The 20,150-nt window shown below is 38.2% G+C and overlaps 1 protein-coding gene across 2 annotated transcripts in view; it reads left to right on the top strand.

The window, feature by feature from the left end:
- ARHGAP10 (Rho GTPase activating protein 10) overlaps positions 1 to 20,150 on the top strand; it is a 140,003-nt gene that overhangs the window by 36,879 nt on the left and 82,974 nt on the right. Inside the window, exons 2-4 of one of the 2 annotated variants that reach the window (XM_039698428.1) lie at positions 4,462 to 4,557; positions 4,647 to 4,708; positions 16,915 to 16,986. In XM_039698428.1, the coding sequence (XP_039554362.1) occupies positions 4,462 to 4,557; positions 4,647 to 4,708; positions 16,915 to 16,986 (230 nt within the window). The remainder of the gene's footprint in view (positions 1 to 4,461; positions 4,558 to 4,646; positions 4,709 to 16,914; positions 16,987 to 20,150) is intronic. The other variant, XM_039698429.1, reaches the window with a different exon arrangement.

The following is a 20,150-nucleotide window of genomic DNA, read 5'->3' as shown; positions in this document are numbered from 1 at the left end:
GAACACAGAAAAGGAACACAGAGTTTCTTTTAAAGTGTTGAGATGGTGCATTTTTTGTATAAAATGTCATAGGAGCCCATACTGCAGCTCTTGGACAAACTATTTTAAGTGCTCTGTTCCTCTGAAGCTGCTTTGTTGGCTCTTGCAGGAGATTGATGCCTGGGAAGAAGAGGGGAGAGGCCAACTCTGGCTCAGCTTGTTCTTGCCTGTTTCACGATGGTGTGTGGCTTGCCTGATCTTGGCCCACTGCAAAGAAAATACCTTGAGAAATCTAATATTAGTCCTTAAGATAGATTTAACTACTAAGATCTTCTTCAAGCTAAGTGTTTGTTAACCTTCTAGCTTTTTAGGGAGGATGTTGTTCAATGAAGCCAGAGCAGTTTTAATCCATATTAAATATGCTGCTGGAAATCTGTTATTCCTGGAGTGTATCTGTTAAGAGTCAGTGAAACTTTAAGTTAGGATTTAGGGATGGTGATGTAATTCCACTCCTTCTTAAAAGCTTGATGCAGAAATGTATATATTGCTGTAGAAAAATATTAACTCTCATACAAACACATGTAGTTCTTCTGCCTTCCAAAAGAGATCCAGAATATCTTTAGAAAGCAGTATTTTCTGGCTTTGTGCAAGACTTCTGGTTTGTGTGGCTAGCACTGAGATTAGTACTGATCTTAAAGGGAATCATTGGATTCTGGTGCTGTTAAGTGAGGCTTGGCCACCACCCAGCAACTAATGGTGTAGACTCAGATAAGAAACAAAAGTATTTTCTTTCAAAACCAAATGGAAAAAAATATCGACCTTTTTGTGTGGGCTACTGGCAGCGCATCTGGCACTGGACAAACTCACAGGAGCACTTGTTACCAAGGTGTTTCAGAGCCAAGTGAGGAAGCAGGCAGCTGCTCCTGTCTTGTCTGCTGTATTTTTAAGTAGTTGCATCCAAACATGAAAGAAGTACTGTTTACTGATATGAACAATGCCAAAGAAAAAAATTAAAAGCCCTGGTGTCCTTGGGTCCCCTCCCTTCTCTCCTTGGAAATCTGTCTTCAGCCTTTTGGCCAAAACATTTAGCAGATGCTTGGTTTCTTTTAGTGTTTCAGAAGGTGAAGCTTTGAGATGACTCTGCTATGGGTTTGCCGGGATTCCATTGTATTCAGCAGCGTTAGTGTTTGGGTGATATTTAAAGCAGTCTTTGATCTTGAATGCCCTGTTCCTCCTTTCAATGATAACCACAGCTTGTAACAAGCAACAACCGTATTGCTGCTTCCTTTATCTTTCAGTTTGGTGTTACTTTGTAAAATGTGGAGATTAAAGGGAAAAAAAATAGTTACTCTTCAGTGGGCCACAGCATTATTCACATAACCAGCGTAACTGCTCAAGTAATTGTACTCAAGTGCTGTCTTATTCTAGTGTTTGTGAATAACACATACTGATCCTGCAGGCTCTCATGCTGGTGTGGAACAATGCTGGGATGTATCTGTCAGTGCCAGACAAATAATTTTGCTCTAGTGAAGGTCTTCTGACATATTGTGGAAGAAGGCAAGTTACATTTATGAAATTTTGAATTCAAGCAACAATGCTCAGCATTTAAATTGTAGCACAATAGTCAGACACTATAGTACTTAGGATGATATCAGCATCTAATTTCTTTTTATACATGCTTATAGTTGGGTGAACTTCTGTGTATGTACTGAAGGACATTTGGAATTTATCAGAGCAGTTTGATGCTGTTTGTCCCACAGTGGAAGGTTTGACTGCAGGTGGTCTCAGGTATCTCACTCTGGCTGTGGTTTGTCAGGTGGCAAGAAAATCCACCAAAAAGCTATGTTATCTCTTTCTTTTTTGTTTGTTCCCAGCCACCATCCTTGTAACTTTTCCTGTGCCTTAACAACAATGAAATCAGTATTCTTGCTCTGACCTTCTGAGAAAGTTTTCCTCCATTGCAACTTGATAGTCAGTTTTGATTTTGCTCCAGTAACTTCTCTTGTTGAAAGTGGCAAATTCTTAAAATCCAGAAAATCTCTTCCTGTTTTCTTCCAGGTATTGATTCAATAGTCAAGTATCTCCAGCTTCTCTTGACCCATCAGGTTGTTACTCTGTGACCCAAATCCCCAGTCCCTCCAACTCACTGATGGCTTCCAAAATTTTCTGTAATGATTCTTAAACATTTCAGAAATTATTTGTGGAAATATGTTGCAAAAATTTAGTGTGTCTTCATGGTTTTAATGAGGAACTCTGCAAGTATAGCTTTGATGTGTGAAAAGGTTATTGCTTCCAACAGCATAGTCAGGCCTGAGTCAGTAATATCCAACCCCTGAGCAGTTGCAGTAATGAGAAATGCATAAATGTGGGTTTCTGATCCTGTGAGAAGCTGAGTGTTTTAATTCAGCCCATTCTCAAGCTGATTGTAGATGTTGGACTTTGCACTGAAAGAGTCTGGGTGTAGCCATCGGTTTTGTTTGCTGTCACTGTCACAAGAGAGGTGGCAGTTTGACAGCCCTCTAGAAAGGCTCATGAACTCACTAATATTGTCCCTGTTCAGTCTGTGAAGGGAAATGGGGGTATGTGTGTATGTGGTGCTGCATGAGTGCCTTAGCATGTACCTTGCTCAACATGATTTGAATGCTTCACCTCTACAAGCAGGAGAAAATATAATAAAGAATTCCTTCCTCTGGCATGGGGCTGACTCTCATATGACAGGGCTTTGGGAGGGGATTATTGGATTCAAGAAAATTTAATAAGTTTGGGAGAGTGAGTGTTATTGGAACTGTTCTCCCATAAATAAATTCTTTTCAGCCTTGTGCTGTGACCTGGCTCACAAATAAGTGTAACATTAGATGGTTAAGAACCTTGTTATTTTCCATATTTAAGCCTTTCACAGCCAACAGAACTTGTTTCTTTTGCTGTTTGCTTTATGACCAGCTGTTCAGCCCATGAGACATTTGAATTAAAACACCCGTGCTTCCTTTCACATGGGAGTTAGGTTACTGCTTCCTTCAATCTTCTCATCCTTGTTATTTCAACCCTGTGCAGCATCCTGCTGCATCATGTGTTGGAGGGTACACGCACAGGTTTAGGAGGGAACAGCTCTGTTACACAATGGCTGAGGAGAGGTCTAATAAGAAATGGATGAAAAGAAAGGAAAAGGAGCAAAAATCATTACTTTTTTTTCCATTTTAGACTGTTTTTCTATTTGTAGAGTATTTGACTTAACCTTTAAGTGGTTGAACTGAACTTCCAGTATGAGGGGTTATATTATGACATGTGGTAAAATACATGATGTGTCAAATGCAGGGCTGGTAATAAAACTAAGTGATTTTTTTGTTTGTTGTTGGCAAAAAAACCCCCACAAAAGCAAACCAAAACTAAAAAAAAACCCAAAACCCCAAACAAATTACCTCCCTCCTAAAACTAGAACAAAAAAGACCAAGCTAGTAATCTTTTAGTGCCTGTTAATATTAAAGAGCAAAATGCTTAGCTGGCCTGTTAAAAGGGTTCTTCTTAACCCTTCAGAACTGCATGTGATAAGAAAAAGATTATAGATTAACTAAGTACTTTAAGTTGTCCTTAACTTTGGCTGACAACAAAAATGTGAGTAAAACCTTCACTACTGGGTAGAGGTGTACCAGGACACGCATCCCCTTTTTTTTGTCCCTACTGAACAATTGAATCCTTCCAGAACTTGTGACATTCCCAACCTGCACATGTCAGCACAACAGAAAAGTGTATGCACACTGTTTATTTACAGCTTTATGAATTTCAGTGAGGGTTTATCATGATGATATTGTGACTGAATATGGAGTCTGATTACTTCCTGAGGAGCGCAGGCTCTGACTCAAATTGTCAAACGTTAGCAGGTTAAATTTGGGTTGCTGGAAATGTTTTATGGCTATTACAAAACAGTTATTATATAAAATTAATTTTAATGCTGTGCATTTAACTTAGCTTTTGGCAGAGTTCAACTCCATGGAACTTTTAGTTCAAGTGCAATAATTCTATTGATTTGGTTAATGTATATTTATGTATAAAGGCTTCACTAGTGGAAGTTATCTATATATATTTATCTAGAAAATTCCAAAATGTGTATTTGTGCTGATGAATACATGAATGAATTTAGGTTAGCAGAGCAAGTCAACTGGTACAGCTTACAGTGTTGTGCCCTTAACTTCTGTAATTACAGATTTCTTTCATGGCCTAAATTGTTTTCATGTGCCCTAAACTGAAGGATAGATGTAACACTATACATATGATCACATGTGCTTTCTACTATATAGCTTTGCATAAAGAAATCTGTGTGACAAATTCCTTATCAGAAGAGGGTTAGGCGACACTGGATGTCCTGTAATGCCCTTAGGCAGACCTGTCTTAAGAGTTTCTTGTAAAAGATGGTTATTTTAGGCATAGAAAGATCTGGCCTACATAAAATGACTGCTTACCCTTCAACCTGTGCTCTTTTTCTTGCAGACCTTTCAGCAGCCCAGAGAAAATTTGCCCATTCTCTGAGAGACTTTAAATTTGAATTCATTGGTGATGCAGAGACTGATGATGAAAGATACATAGGTAGGTAAGAAGTGACTATAAGTGGCTGTATTTTGTCAATGCCATTCTGCAACATGATTGAACTTTCTTTGTATTATTTTATATTACAGATGCATCACTTCACGAGTTTTCAAACTTTCTAAAAAATCTTGAAGAACAAAGAGAAATTTTGGTGAGTTGCAATAAATGATTTAAAAAGCTGTGCACATTGCAAAGAGATCAACATTAGGTGAAAATGCTTTTATTGTTTTGTTAATCACCAAGATGTTGATATCACTGACTTAACAGTGGGAGCTCTCATTGTGCAGCTTCTGGTTCTGTAGTTTAAAGTACAGACAACAACTAGTTCTCATTAAAGAAGAAATATGTATGGTAGGGATGGATAAATATGAGTTGGTTTAAAATAGCCATGCCCAGATTAATTATGGCTGGGTGAATGAGAAAACCTGCATAAGCTTGTTTACCATTTCCAGTAAAAAGCAAAATGAAAGAGTTAATGCTGCAGCAGGGGACACTCAAGTTTTGGCAATTGGCCAACTTTGGCTCCAGGATCTCTGTAGCTCTGGCTTCAGTGCTTATGTGGATCTGGGATGCAATCTGTTGTATTTATGAAGTAGAAGACTTAGAAACCTTTACCTTGAATTTGAGCTTCACAGTGAGAGGTTGGAGCTGCAGACAGTTGCTCTGTTGTGTGAAAGTTCTCTGTTCTTCATTCAGTTGCCTGTGATTGCTTGGGGTGTAATTAGTGAAATATGGCTCATGTTGGCTGCACACAGAGCAGGGGCTGAGAGCTTTGCAAAACACCTTGCCACCTGGGTTTCCTAACTTTTCAGAAGATGGGGGGGTTTCCTTCTGGATGGTTGCTTTCTAGTTCTCAGCAGTTGTGTGCCCAGCTTTTGTTTCAGAGCAGTGATTCATAGAGCAGCTGCTGTGTACCCTGTTTTCTTCTGAGTCAGGCCAGACTCTCCATCTGGGACATGTGCTTAGATCTGACTTGATAGCAATTGCATTTCTTGGTATTTGACATGTGATTATATCTTTGCCTTCCTGGAAATCAGTGATCCCTTGGCATCACTGAGAGGAAGCTGAGACTAATCTGCTGTCTTCCCTGTTTCTTTCTGCCAGAAGCTGTGCCTGCAGTGCAGGAATACGTAGATAAGTAACAAAAGAACTTGTGAAAAATTCTTTTTTCCATGTTTCTCTTTCCAATCCTGATCCCAGTAATAGTCATGGTTCCTTGTAAGTGTGGTGTTCTGTTCTGGTATGCTGTTCTGATCTGGAACCACATTTGGGTCTGAATTAGGGGCAGTGTGGTTCTTCACACTTTCCTAAAAACTGTCTTTGCATAGGAGAGACAATTTTTCAGTGTTTTGAGCTGTTTTGCTAAACTGTAGAGATTGGCTCAAGTATGTTTCAATATTTCTTTTGTTTTTCATAATTCTACAGTATAGTCTTTACTCTGTTTTTTCCTGCCATCCATAACTGTATTTTATTTTAATGAATTGCACAAATCTAATTAATGAAAATCTTTATGAAGTTTTATAATGAAAAATACTTAATGAACTGCCACATTATTTTGATGTCAGGCTTTTGAGGGATGACTTAACAATTACACAGCACATTTTGGGGACTGTGTCAATAGCTCTTCAGCAGGGATAGATCACCACCACAGCAGGCTGTACAGAATGCAGTGCTGTCTGTCTGGATCCTAAAATACTTCCATTGTTCAAACTGAATGCCATGAAACTGTATTAACTTACTTTTTTGGTATGGTGCCCATGCTTACACAGAAGGTGCTATCATCCTGAAAGCTAACTTGTGTCAGTTTCTTGATAGGACAAGGATGAAATGCAGTTTTTGTTAGAACCATGACTGATGAAAAACAGGGAGTATAAATTGTAATGGGGAAAATATTTAATACCAAATGGAAACAGAATATATTCTCTGAGTTAGCAGATGCGTGGCCTTTTTATTTCATCTGTAGTCAGGCAAATGTTATGTATCATTTCTGGAGTGAGCTTATGTAACAGTGGCCATAAGTCTCTGAGAAAATGATTGTGTGGTGACTGGAAAAAGGTAGTTTCCAGCATCTAGTCCTCTGACTTTTTTTTTTTGACTTCTCAGTGGATGTTTTAACAGGCATGAGCTCTAGAGACACTCCCATGGAGAATATTAGGACATGTTGCATTCACAGATGTTTGGAACGAGGTCAGGGATCCAAAGAGTTTCCATTAAGATGCAAAGTATATAGCAGGTTTTTTTTTCAAAAGCACTCGGTCTTTGTTAAGAATGCTCATTATTGAGCATTTCCCCCCTTACTATTTTGAAGATGACCAGAGGATTTTGAACTGCTGTCTTCAGTGGTAGAGCATAATTAAATAGATAGGCAAATTTCAGGCCCATAAAGTAATATTAAAGAAATCAATGAATAATTACAGGACAAAGAGCATTTCAGACACTGCTGCATATTTGGCTTTTTAGATACTTGAGAAAACAGTTATTTTTTTCAGAACCACATTGTAAATGAAACAAATTTGCACTTAAAATACATTCTAGACTCAAAGTAAATGCCCATCATCTACACTTCTCATGGTTTTCTGAAACTGTAGTGAATCCAGAATCCATAAAACTTGCTGTCAGTGTTTACAATGAATGATGACCAGAAAGGTAAATCTATCTGGTGAATATTTATTTGGTGGATATAATTTCATTCAGATGGAATCTTGCACTTCATGGTTTTATAATTTCTCCCATTTCCTTCAAAGGTTGCTGAAATTATATCCCAGGTGTCAAAGGATTTAGTTGCATATGGAAAGGGAAGTCGGCAATAATCTAAACATTTCACTGAAATTATTACAGAGTGGTCAATAAAAAACCAAATTACATCTTTCCATAGCACTGTAGTTTGGTGGTGCTCCCCAGGGCAGAAATAGATAACTCTGTCCCTGAGAATATTCTGGGAATTACTTTTAGATGTTGAGGGTCAATGGAGTTGTAGGACTTAGGCTCTGCTCCTTTGGCACTGCAGAAGTGCTGTGGAAGTTCAGGGATGACAGGGAACTTGGCAAGATGGTAGGAAAAGGTGGGGATGGGCAAGACCCAGCACGGTGATGCTCAGATGCTCTGTCTCAGTACCCAGCTGTTCCCCTGTTTGCCAGGGAGAGCACCAAACCCTCCCTCCCAGCCCCAGTTTTCTGGCAGCAGAGAGGAGCTTTGATTCTTGTGAGGGACTGAGAACAACAGGCTTCACTGTCTGCCCCCATTTGAGCTGTGGTAGCAAGCAGAGAAGTGTTACCTGGTTAGCCTGGGGTTGTTGGTCCTTTCCTTCACACCTCCCTTTCCATCCCAGGCTACTCCTAAAAAACTAGCTTGCCCTTAATTAGTTTTCCCTGTTGATTCCAGTCTTGCTAAGTCATAACCAAACAATTGTATTGTTCCCTCAGTTATCTTGGCAGTGCTTGGCACTCCTGCTGTGGTCACCTTGGTGTGCTGGCTTTGAGTCCTTTCCCTCCTTGGAGTTCCTCTGTCCTCCTTGGAGTTTATCTGCTTCTGGAGTTCACATGATCCTTGTCAAGAGCTGATCTAACCTATTCTTAAAACAGTTCCAGGAACGTGGATTTCTCTTTATTCTGATATTTAGTCTTCATTTGTTTCACTGATGTTCACACTGAGTCTCCTTTACTACAAGTTAAGCTGGGAAATTTTTTGAGAATTTTTCTGCAGTAGTCATGGAGTAAAACTTATAATTTTCCTTCGTAGTAGTGTTTTTATGGTTACCTTTTCTAAGTGGTGTTTTACATCTGTATTTTTCCTTGTTCAATTTAATTACACTTTGTGCAGACCTTCTATCTTTTATGTTAGAATTACTGCTTTCTCCTCCTCTTCTTGCTTTTAAGTTGCCAATGTATTTGCTCTTCTACATCCTCTGGGACCTTGCTTGCCTCTCCGTTTAGTTTGCTTTGCTGACTTCCTAAAGTATTCTGAAGCAAAGCCCCTTCTGACTAGAATGCAGTTAATACTTCTGTTGTGTAATGTAGGAATACATCTAATGGCTCTTAAGGAGTGCTTATTCCCCTTAAGAACTATTTCCCCCCCCTTTGTTAGATAGTTTGCTATAATTTAACTGAGGATTTTTTCCTTTCTGGAGATAATTAAAATCTGTTGTCTTATGCACCATAATTGATTTAACACTAATTTCAATTCAATAATGGTTTCATAGCTTCCTTCCTCTCTCTTTTCAGATACAGATGAAGAATCTCTTTTCCTTTTTTCTTTTTTTTGCAGTTGCCAAACAAAATGTTTTTTACCTTCTTTCTAATTTTGCCCCTACACACTCGTGTATTTTCTTTTCACTCCATTACATTTCTCTTTGTATAGGATTTCTGATATAATTATATTCACTTTACTATATTCCCTGTAATTTCCCAAGGCAGTAAAGCTGTTTTACTTTGCTATGTTCTCTGTTATTTCCTGCTATGTTTTTTGCACACTTCTACCCCTTCAGATGTCCTAAGAGGAAAGGTACTACGCAGCTATATTTTAAAGTCTTGTTCCTCTTTTTTATTTTTTTTAGCACAAAATGGGCTTGTTATTGTGCTGTGGGTATCTTTGCAATTTTGGCCTCTGAAACAATTCTTTTGCCTTCTTTGTCAGTTTTGCCAGGTTGGCAGAATCAAATCCAGATTAGTATCTCTGAAAAGCAGAGTTATTTCTGGCATGTATCAGGAGCACAATTAATGGTTTCTCTATGGATTTTTAAAGAAATATCCCTGTGAAGTCACTCTTTTAGTCTTTTTTTTATTTTTCCTTAAAAAAAAGGGGAGAGGGTTTCTCCGTTGTGCTTTCACAAGTTAAAAGATGTTGCTAACATTCAAAGGTATACACTCAAAAGTTTAAAGATATACTTTAAGTAATCTGTGCACATGTGTACATTTACTTATTTATTCTTACTTAAACTACCTCTCATGATTAGATATGGACGTGCATGAGTATTTATTTTACAGGTGAAGTGCTCACTTAACACACAGTGTTCCTGAATAGCTAACTCTGTATCCTTTTGTGCAGTGACTTTTGTATCTGGATTCGATTCAGCAGTTGACTCTGCTGTGAAGATGGTGGTATTAATTTTTCTAATCTTTTCTTTGGCACTCTTTGTGCGGTATTTAGGGGTTTGTAGATCTTAATCTCTCTTGACAGTAATCTGAAGACATCTGTGTGAAGGAGCAATCAGTTTACTCACTGGTGTGTGGAGTAAAAAAGTACCCAATAGTCTTAGATGTGTGATGGATTCAAGATCTGTTCAATAGGAGTTGAAGGCATTATGTAGTGCTCCATATGTTCAGATGCTTTTAAGTCTGCTGACAGTGCAAACTGCTAAATATATCTGCCAGACAGTGGAAAGGACATAAATGTTGACCACTTCTGAAAAATTAGGCTGCCAACAGTACATTGAATATTTCAGATGCAGAGGTAGAGGCACAGATGAAAGAAACAGCATCTCTCAGGAACAGCACTTGAGTACCTTAATTGCAGCATCTACATTCTTTTATTTCCTGTGAAATTTTCCCCATTTAATAAAACATTTTCCAGTTTTAGAAACAAGCAGAACAATTGCTGCCATATCTCATTGCCCAGCCTTCCCTTTTCCTCTGCTGGGCATGAGACCAGATGACAATAATGTAATTATCAGAATATGGAACATGAAGGTGGAACTATGAGTATTTCAGCCACATCTTAGTCTGATTTGGTGGCTCCTGACATGGAATGTTTCATTTATTTGTTGGGTTTTGAATGTCATATACAGTCTTCTGAAATAGTTTTGTGAGTTACATATGGACTTGTCTACATCAATCTATAAACCAAAGATGACTTGTCTATACAATAGAAAAAAAAGTGCAAAACCAGATCTGGGTGTGTTCCTCCCACCTCTGAGTGAACACAGCTGACAAATCCTGTTACCACTGGCTTCCCCTTCCAGATAACTCTGTGGTCTCACATGCATCAACCTAATTCACTAGAGAACTTTCATTCTGTTAGTTCATCATTGGGAAATGTTTGGAATTTGCATTGTAAAACTGTCACCAGTTTGGATTTTGCTGGTTGTTAATAACACCACTGTTTCTTCTGGAGGAAGGCGCTGACAATTAAGCAATTCATTCTTGACTGAATACTGATGTCATTGTTTGCTGCTGGATTCCTTGACTTTTAGAGGCATCTTTTTGCTCCGTGATGAGCTTTGCCATGCACCAAGAAAATGGGCGTTATGCATTTTTCTTTTCTGAGCAGCCTTTTTGCTTGGTCAGGATCACAGTATGACCACATACACTGTCTATGGTATGAAAGCCAGACCATGTTCTGGTGTGTTTGCTAAGGCAAGGTCTTTCTTAGAGGAGTTATCCCCAGCTTTCCTTCACTGCAGAGAGGAAAGCTGATTTGTTGCAGTCTGTGAAAGTCTGTTTCTCTTTGTTTTCTTGTTTGTTATGATTATGGCTTTGTAGTATTTTTCTCTTTATAGTGGAATGTATTGCATAAGAATAAACTTACTCAGAAGACAGGACTATTAGATAGCTTTCAGTAAATAATCTTTACTAAAACCCACTGTCTATTTAATTGTCTTTTTTTTTTTAAAGAAAAGGAAATTATTTATTGTTTCCTTATGATCTGATTTTGGAGGCCAGCGGTTTCATGACAAGAGAATGAGGGCAGCATTTCAGAGTAGGGCACAGCACAGCAGATGGATCATAGGAGGCCCTTTTAGCTGTCTGTCCTTAAGGTGAGTCACGAACTTCCAGGAGATGAACAGGAAGCAACTTTTCTGTAGAATGGTGAACTCATGAGTTCAGCTGTTGTATTTCCTGTAAGCCAAGGTTGCTGCTTCTGAAAGAATTAGGAAGTGCAAAGCACAGGATTCTGCCTGTATTGAGGCTTGTGAGGCTCAATGGCCTAGGAAACTCCCTCTGGAATACTCTGAGAAACTTCTTGTCTTCTTACCAAACCCTGAGGGGTAGTTCTCTGGAACACCTAAGAAGGATGTGATGTGTTTTGTTACAGATGCTTCCTGGTGCTTGAACAAAATATGTTGTCTCTGGGTGAGGTGTCTCACTGGTCCCCCTGGCTCTCTTGTTACCGAATGGCTTCCTCCACAGCAAATGAATCCACAGCAATGGATGTCACTTCTTTTTTATAGCCTCTGCACAAATGCAAAGACACACAAGTATTAATGTGCTGTGAGACCTCCTTAAAAAGCCTTTAGTCTATATACTGCAGGCCTTCTAAAAACCAAAAAACTCCTATGTCTGTAGTCCCAAAGTGTGCCTGAGGCCCTTTCATTATCTAACATTGTAAAACTACAGGGAAATCTCTAGAGCAGGGAGAAAATCCAGACATGTTTACTAAAAGAAAACTTGATTTGAAAACAAAATAATGAGCCTTGGGGGTGGCTTGCACTGTCTGCAGTCATCAGTGCTCCAGATAAATGCAGAACCAGTGCTGAGGTGTGGTTAGAGACACCTCTGTGTATAGGGCTGGGAGGGGGGTTGGTTGTGCAGCTAACTGAGGGCACGTGTAACTGTAAGAGAAAATCATATTCTCATGGGAAAGGAAAGAATAGAGATTCAGGCTTTGCAAATAACATCTGATGTTTTCAGTAGTGGAATTGTATCTGCAGATTTTAATAATACAGGGTTTCAGGCATAGGTCTTAATGCTTTGAGAAATTTCAGTAGCAAATCACTATATGAAGTAGGAAGGCTTTTTGCAGAAAATAATATTCTTTATGTATTTCTCTCTCTCTCCCAACATTGGAGGTATCAGAATTAGCTTTTTTTTTTTTTTTAATTAGGCTGAATGGTGCATTTTCTTAGGGAAAACACAACCATATCCTCTGTAAGTAGAAGAGCAGCTGTAGTGGTAAATATCCATATAGGAAAGTGAATTTCTTTATCTAGCAGCATTATCAACTATTTTGTTATTGAATCACTGCTAGGTATGTCTTCCTTTCTGCCTTCTCTGTTGCTCTCATTAAGGCAAAGCTTCCTTCCCAGATCTGGTTTCTTTCACACTTGCTCAGTTTCATGATCTTTGCATTACGGACTTGTTGGCCTCCCTCATAGCTTTGTTGAAGGACAATCAACAATCCTGCCTGACTACAAATAAATCTGTCCAGTTGGTATGCTCAGAAACTAAACCCCCTCGTTTATGCAAGGCATCCAATCTGCATTCCATTTCCTGAGGTGGAATTGGGAACTCAGCCCTCCTGTGTTGCAGTGCAGTCTGCAGGAAGGTGTGTATGTTTATGGCTTAATTTTTCTTCTTTCTCAGTAAACCTGTTTTATTTATGGGAAAATGCATGAATTCAGAATGGAGCAGAGTCAGGATATGTATTTACCTCACCACCACAGTTGTTGATGAGCAGTGTGCAATTTCCAGTGCTTCCAGTAAAGGCTGAGCTCTAAGGATGTTTTTGGGATGAAGGCTGGGAGGCCAGCGCTGCATTTGTCCAATAACAAACTTGGATTAACTTAGGTTGGTTTAAGCTTTTTAGCCAGTGAACTTTGAGGAGAGCTCTTGTAGGTTGCTTCTCCTTTCCAGGCTGTGCAAGCAGCCTTCCTCCTCTGCAATATAAGCCTGGTTGTGCCTGGAAAGGGAGTGGGAACTTAGAGAACCTGCTCCTACCTACTGCAGGAGAAAGCAGGAGGGGCATTGAATGCTGGTGCCTGGGATTCTGTCAGATTACAGTGCATAGGAGGAGGTGTTGGTGGAAGCGGTTTGTCCTTAAACATCTCTACTCCCACCTTTTCTGGGAAGGGAAGTAGTGACAGTCTAAATGGAGTCATGTTGTGGAGTGCCACTGACTGCTCAGTGACCTGTTGGGTCTTGTCGACCTGACTGAGGAAGTATCCAGCAGCTGTGAATGAGTTTGCTGATGGATTAAGCCTGTGCCTTTCAGGGCTGCAGTTGGAAAGAGTGTTTGGGGCCCCTTAATCTATGATCTGTACAATTTCTCTGCCTGAGCAAGTGGAGTTTTGTAAAGGCATCTGAAATAGATACACACAAAGCTGACAGCATGCTTCAGAATGTTGGAAATGTTGGATAGAGTGATCTTCTGAGGTGGTGATGGCACTGATGACTTTATTGCTGCCATTGCCAGGTTCATGTTCAAGTTAAGTTAATTCTTTGACCTTTCTGTAGGTGCTGCAAACAGAGCAGGACTAGCATAAGCAGTTTGGGACTGTCTGCCCCAGACACGTGTGCATGTCGGGTTAAACATTTCTCAGGGCATTCCTGAGACTCTGACATTCACAAAGCTGGTTAAAATTCTGTTACCTGAGACATGACCTTGTTAGATTGGTTCACTTATAACTTGTGTGCCACAGTTTGCCTGCCAGATATAATTGAATATATATTTGTTTCATGTAAGTTTGGATAGATGAAAGATGTAAAAAAGGGGATTTTAAAATGTCATTTTAAATAGGACATTTCTGTCATAATTTGTCAGGATTAGAGAAGAAGAGGGAAGAAAATGAATGTAAGAGTCAAGACAGAAGTTGAAAAAGGAAGGAACATCTAGTTTCATATTAACTTAAATGCCTAGTTTAACTTTTGCTGGAAATTTTCCATTTTAACATGATTCTAGTTCTGAAGAAAGGTACAAGTGATAATTACGAATATACTTACGTAATCCCTCACTTATTTCCTATTTGCTAATTTGCTATCTATAGTTTTAAAAAAGAGTTGTTTCAAGTTTCCAAGTTATAAATAAGCTAAGAATGAATAGCAGTGTAAATAATTTTTTTTGGATAAATAATAATACATATTTTTGTATTTTTTCATGACAAGCACCGGATTCTACGTACGGGAAAACAGCAGGATAGCAGTGTAAATAATTTTTTTTGGATAAATAATAATACATCTTTTTGTAATTTTTCATGACAAGCACTGGATTCTACGTACGGGAAAACAGCAGTAATGCATCTCTATTTAATCTTGTATTGGAGGTATTTTAGTTATGAACTTGGTCAGTCAGAAGAACATCTCTGTAATTCACTGTTGAATTTACCAGTCTTGCTTTCTAATATATGGCCTGCTATGAAGCTCTGTGAGAATGACCAAAGATCTGCAAATCCTCACTCTATCCAGAAGTAATCAAGAGTCCTGTTATTCAGCCCAGGCACAGAAAGCAAAGGGGGTGACAAATCAAAAGTACCTTCATGGCAGGCACCTAGGAATACATCTGTTAACAAAAGTTTAAGTTGTGCAAAGTGAGAAATGTCTTTTTTGGAAGGAGAGGAAGCTTGTTTTTCTTTTAATGAAAGAATTACTGGCATATCATCCCACTGGCAGCAGTGGAATCTGCTTCTTGGCAGTCGCTGAAGAGAACATCCCATTTTGATTTAAAGATTATTTTCTGCTTCAAACAAATTCCTGTAGTGGTTCTCATGGTTAATACTGCACAGGAGTAGGAGATCAAGTGATTTACAACCCTGTGGTTTTATGAAGCACAGCCTTTTATGCATTTTTTTTTTAAATTTTTCCTCTGTTACATCAAGATGCTATGGTTTTCTTTGATTTGGACTTTGTTTTCAGCATACATTCAATGCGTGTTAACCTTACACTTTTTTGTGTAAATGTTCAAACAGCTAATAAGCAACTTGGCATTTGTTAATTATTTTTAACCCTCTAACCATGTGAGTTAATTCTTTAATTCTCAACAGTGCTCAGTTGTTACCTTTAAATGCTTTGAAATGATTCCAGTAAGTGTGGTGCTCTACCTCGTGGAAGCTTGTGCCATCCTGAGTTTTCCTCCAAGGAGTTTTCTCCTTCACTTTGTTAGAACAGAGAACAATTTAAAGTTTTCCAGTAGAGAAGGACTGATTGTGGGGTTTCTATGCTCTCCACTCTGACTTGAGAGTTCTTCCTTTTCCTGTTGCTCCCAAAGGTGCACTGAATGGTGCTTTAAAATGTTTTTGGCAAAATCAGGAACTGGATGCAGGGGGAAGTTTTGCTCTCAGAAAATGTGCTCTGGCGTTCGGATGTAGCTGTTGTGCGGACGGCTGTGCAGCACCCAGTTTGGCCCAGACTTGCCAGCTCTTTGGGTTTCCAGTTAGCTGCAGGTTAGTGTGCTGTGCTGGCCCTGTAGAAATGTGGGTTGCTGTGGTTACAGTGAATTGGCAGGATGACTCCCGCAGTAATCCCTGATGGCTGCAGGGATGGGCGGGAGCAGACAGTGCTGCTCGGGTTTGTGTTGTGCCAGATCTCTGGTACACCCCGTGTGTGTTTTATGATAAGAATTTTTAGAAGTGTTCCAGAAGGCCGGTTTAAGCCTGTGATGTTTTATCTGAAAATTTTCACTCTAAAGGGAGGGGAAAGGGGAGGAAAGAGAGAGAAAGGCTTCTGTTGTATGTTAGGGGGATTCCAGGGAGCTCTGCCTGAACTCTTGGCATCCCAGCCCAGCGGCTGTGGTAAACTCATGATTTGTTCTGTGGGTCTGCCTTAGGACAGACCAAAAGGTCTGCTCCCCCTGCTCCCCCTCACCTGCAATGCTCTTGCCATCTTCTCCATGCTGCTGCTGTGTTCAAGAAGTACCAGCCTTTCCTGAAATTTCAAATATTTTTAAAATTCGAATTCTTGTTTGCACCAAATGGAACCCTGCTCCATCTTCAGGGGAATTTAATGTGAATTACTAGCTGTGCAGATTTAATAAGCTGCAGCTTTCTATCTTATGATGGAATATTGTGTCCTCCTTTTTTCTTTTTGCAATGACCATGAGACTTTATATTATAAGCTCACTGGTGGATGCTCAACCAGTCATCTCAACCTCTTGTTTAATGACTTTGCACCTCTTTGATTTTATAATTTAGCTTAAGGTCTTATTAATGTAATTAAGTGTGTTAATATTTGGAGATTTATATGAATGCCTAGTGGCTTCAACTGTCTTAAAAGATTATGATTTGCTACTCACTGGTCTATTCCACTGCTGTCTTGTTGCAGAAATCTAGTGCTTCTTGTTTTAGAAATCTTTGCATCCGCTAATGAAGCTCATTTATCCTCTGTGTCATTCTGGTGTTCAGCATGATACCTTCAGCCTGATCTGCAAGACTGGCACAAATGAAGCAGTTGCAATTTTGGGTGCAACCTGCAAATTTCTGAAATTTTTGCATTTGTTTTAATTTCATTTTGTTGATAGTGGATTGAATTAAAAAATTTTGTAAGCTTGAATGAACTCGGATGTGATTTTTTTTTTTTTTTTAGAAGTTCTAACTTGCATGCTTCTATTATTTTATCCCAGAGCTTCCTTGCTTTTTTTTTTTTTTAATTGCTGATACTGACGTGACTCATCAATCTGGCTACAGAAACCTAACCCATGCTTTTTTTTCTTTAGGCACTCAGTGTTACTGAAACTCTGATCAAACCTTTGGAAAGATTTAGGAAAGAGCAGCTAGGAGCTGTAAAGGTTTGTCCCTCCTTGCCTTTATAAGTTTGTTTAATTTCTCTACTTGATTGCATTGTAATAATGACATGTAATTGGCAGAAACATATTATTGTTTATGTTTTGTGTGTTCACACTTTTTTGTTTCTACTTTGAAAACTTGCTTCAGAAACAAATGGAATGTTTCAAGAAGAGAAGAGTGTGTCCTTTCCCTTCCTTCTCCCCACCTCCCTTATCTCCTCTGTCTGGAATAGGAAGAATTCTGCTAACAGCCTGCCCCCCTTCCTAATGGGTAACCCTGTTCTGCTTTGTATTTGCCTGCAGTTGCACAATCAAAGGCTGAAAAATATTAACTGCCTAAAGGAGCTCACTCATCCATATGCTTTTAACTACATTTTTTGCCACCTGCAAGTGAGAATTGCCTTTATTTAATTTTTTGTTTTGAATAAATAACTCATTGGCTCTAAATGCATGGAAATAACAGGGATGAAGAGGCCGAGGGCAAGATCTTATTGAAAGTATTTTTGATAAAAGTGTTTGGTCATTTTTTAAAGATTGTCACTAAGTTGTGAATATTTAAAAAAAAAAGCTAAGTGAACTTCATATATTAAGTACAGAGTAGATATGGATAAAAGTAGCAAGGACAAATTTGTGTCTGTCTACCTTCCTTGCAGTGAGAAATTTAAGTGCTTATAAAAGAAAGTAGAAAAAAAAAAAAGCTAAGTGATCTTCATGTATTAAGTACAGAGTAGATTTGGATAAAAGTAGCAAGGACAAATTTTGTCTGTCTACCTTCCTTGCAGTGAGAAATTTAAGTGCTTATAAAAGAAAGTAGAAAAAAAAGAAACCAGCATTTTATTCAAGTTTTCTATTGTAAAACTCCATACATTTTCAAAATACCTTCATATGGTTTATTTTACAATTTTATGTCTTCATCACCAGTGATATTTAGTAGCTAAGACAATGTTTCACTTATAAGAGCGCTATGCATTTTGACTTTGGCAGGAATGATTAACATGTCTGCATCTGATTTCAGTGTTCGTGAACTGAAAATGCTCTGTTGATCATAAATCCTTTCAGTTCAATGGTACAATGAGCTTTGTGTAATTTTATACACTTGAGAGAAGTATATTAGGTGACCCAACCAACACACAATAAAAACTTGGTCTGTAATATAGCCAGTCTTCCAAGGAAAGAGAGAATTTGTTCTGAATGTAGCCAATTGTCATAGAAGCAGCTGTGTAATGAATGCATTATTTCAGCAGTATTTTTGCTATTAAAGAATTGCTGGTTTTGGGGTGGGAACTCCTAATGCTTTAAGTTATCTCGTATCTTCACTCATTTCCTAGTCAGAATTCTCTTCCTGATGCTTCTAACACAAATTACATTCACAAAGCCTACAATCTCCCATTTTGTTTGGATGAATGTGTCTTTCCTTGTGTCCCTGCATACTGTTTCTGTGAAGCTGTAGCTTTTATTTCTGATCTAAACATTTTTTAAACAGAATTCTGTCAAAAAAGGTAATTTAAACCTTTATAAATAGAAGTCTTACATAATTGTATAATGTTCAAATAAAAATCCTCTAAAATATTTAGCTCTTGGAATATTCTTAACTGAATATTTATTCAATATAATCAAAACATTGACATTGGAAATATAACTCTGCTTAGCTCTGAAAACCAAGCTGTGGCATCTAGTGGTGAAATATATCTGCAACATGGAATAGTATTTACTTTAGGAAAGATTTGCACTCCACCATTATAAAAGAAAAGTTGAACCTGCCGCCTCAGATTTTTTCTGTATCTTGCATCCCTTTGCTGATGAAAGGGTGTGAGTTAAGCTTAAGAAAAGGAAGGGGAGGAAAGTTTAGCTTCATAGAGCTGGAAGCTGAGACTCTCATTGAATTACCCCTTATTGAAAGGTGTCACTGCACTAATCCCAAGCTATGTGTGTAAAGTTTCTGGCTTTGCCTGTTAAGAAGTTAAGAGTACTCTTTTTGGGAGCATTGAAATGTTCACCACATCAATGGAAATTTTGCTAATAAAGACACAAAGATTCACCTATTTCCCTGCACTTTGTTCCTAATTCCCCATGTTGCTAATATGTTATCTCTAATCACCCTGATACTATATGCATATGTTCATGTTTTTCAGTTGCTAACAAATCTTTTTTAAGACTTATTTTTTAAAGGCAATTTTAAGTCTCAGAGTGGTTGAAAAAAATTCTGGTAGAAGTCCTTGTGAGAAGCAATCCTAAACAGCCTCTTTAATGTAATGCCATTTTCAGAATCTAAAGGTTCAGAAACCAAAAATGTGTGTCTCTTCTAATATAGTATATATAGTATTGTTCAAAATCAAAGGTTAAGAGGAGAAAAAAAGATCAATTGTGTCTGTAGCGTGTAACCAGGGATTTGGTTAGAATACATTTAAATGTGATTTCAAGTCTGCAGATGAGGAAAAATATTTTAATTGAACTAGCCTCTTTCTGAACATTACATCTACCAGTTCTTGCATATGTAGCTAAATACTTGATTTTACTTATTTGAGGTTATTTTCAACTACAATAGGTATACTAAAAATAGCTTCAAAACTAGTTGGTTGAATTAATGAATACTGATTTTTTACCTTAATACAGTGGAACTGAGGAATCAATTTGTTTTACAATATCTTCTACTAAATTAGATTCAGAAACTAAGACTTCTTAAAACAAGTAGTGATTGTCCCTCTTCTAATACATTGCTTTTGGTGGTCAGAGGAATGGTTTTGCATTGGGCAAATGACATTACTACATGTCTGTGTGAGTTTTTCTTTTGATACCATGATATTAAGTTTTATGGATATTTTTTCTTTTTATTGGGTTTTTGTCAGGGGCACAATAAGTCTCTGGTAGAAATAGGAATTCGGCACTCGGGTTGTTGTATAGCTTTAAAATGAAGAAATCCTATAGAATATAGAGGTGTATTTCCTTTGGGTTTCAAGCTGTTGGAACTTTTTCCTTGTCAATTTTAGAAAGATATTTTTTCAGTGAAACTGTTATTGCCATGTAATGCCTTTTATTCAAAAACAAGGTGGTGTGGATGATGCCTGAAAGTAATGAAAAATGCAATGAATCAAGAAGAGGTCAGGTTTTTTCTTTTATTTTAACTTAGAAAATGTAAGCATCTGTGTGATAAGCTACACCATAATGAT

This window comes from Passer montanus, unplaced genomic scaffold (genome assembly GCF_014805655.1).
Source record: "Passer montanus isolate IOZ18808 unplaced genomic scaffold, ASM1480565v1 scaffold125, whole genome shotgun sequence".
NCBI classification, from domain to species: domain Eukaryota; kingdom Metazoa; phylum Chordata; class Aves; order Passeriformes; family Passeridae; genus Passer; species Passer montanus.
The sequence above is the reverse complement of the archived record's forward strand: the minus strand, read 5'-3'. Positions and strand labels throughout refer to the sequence as shown.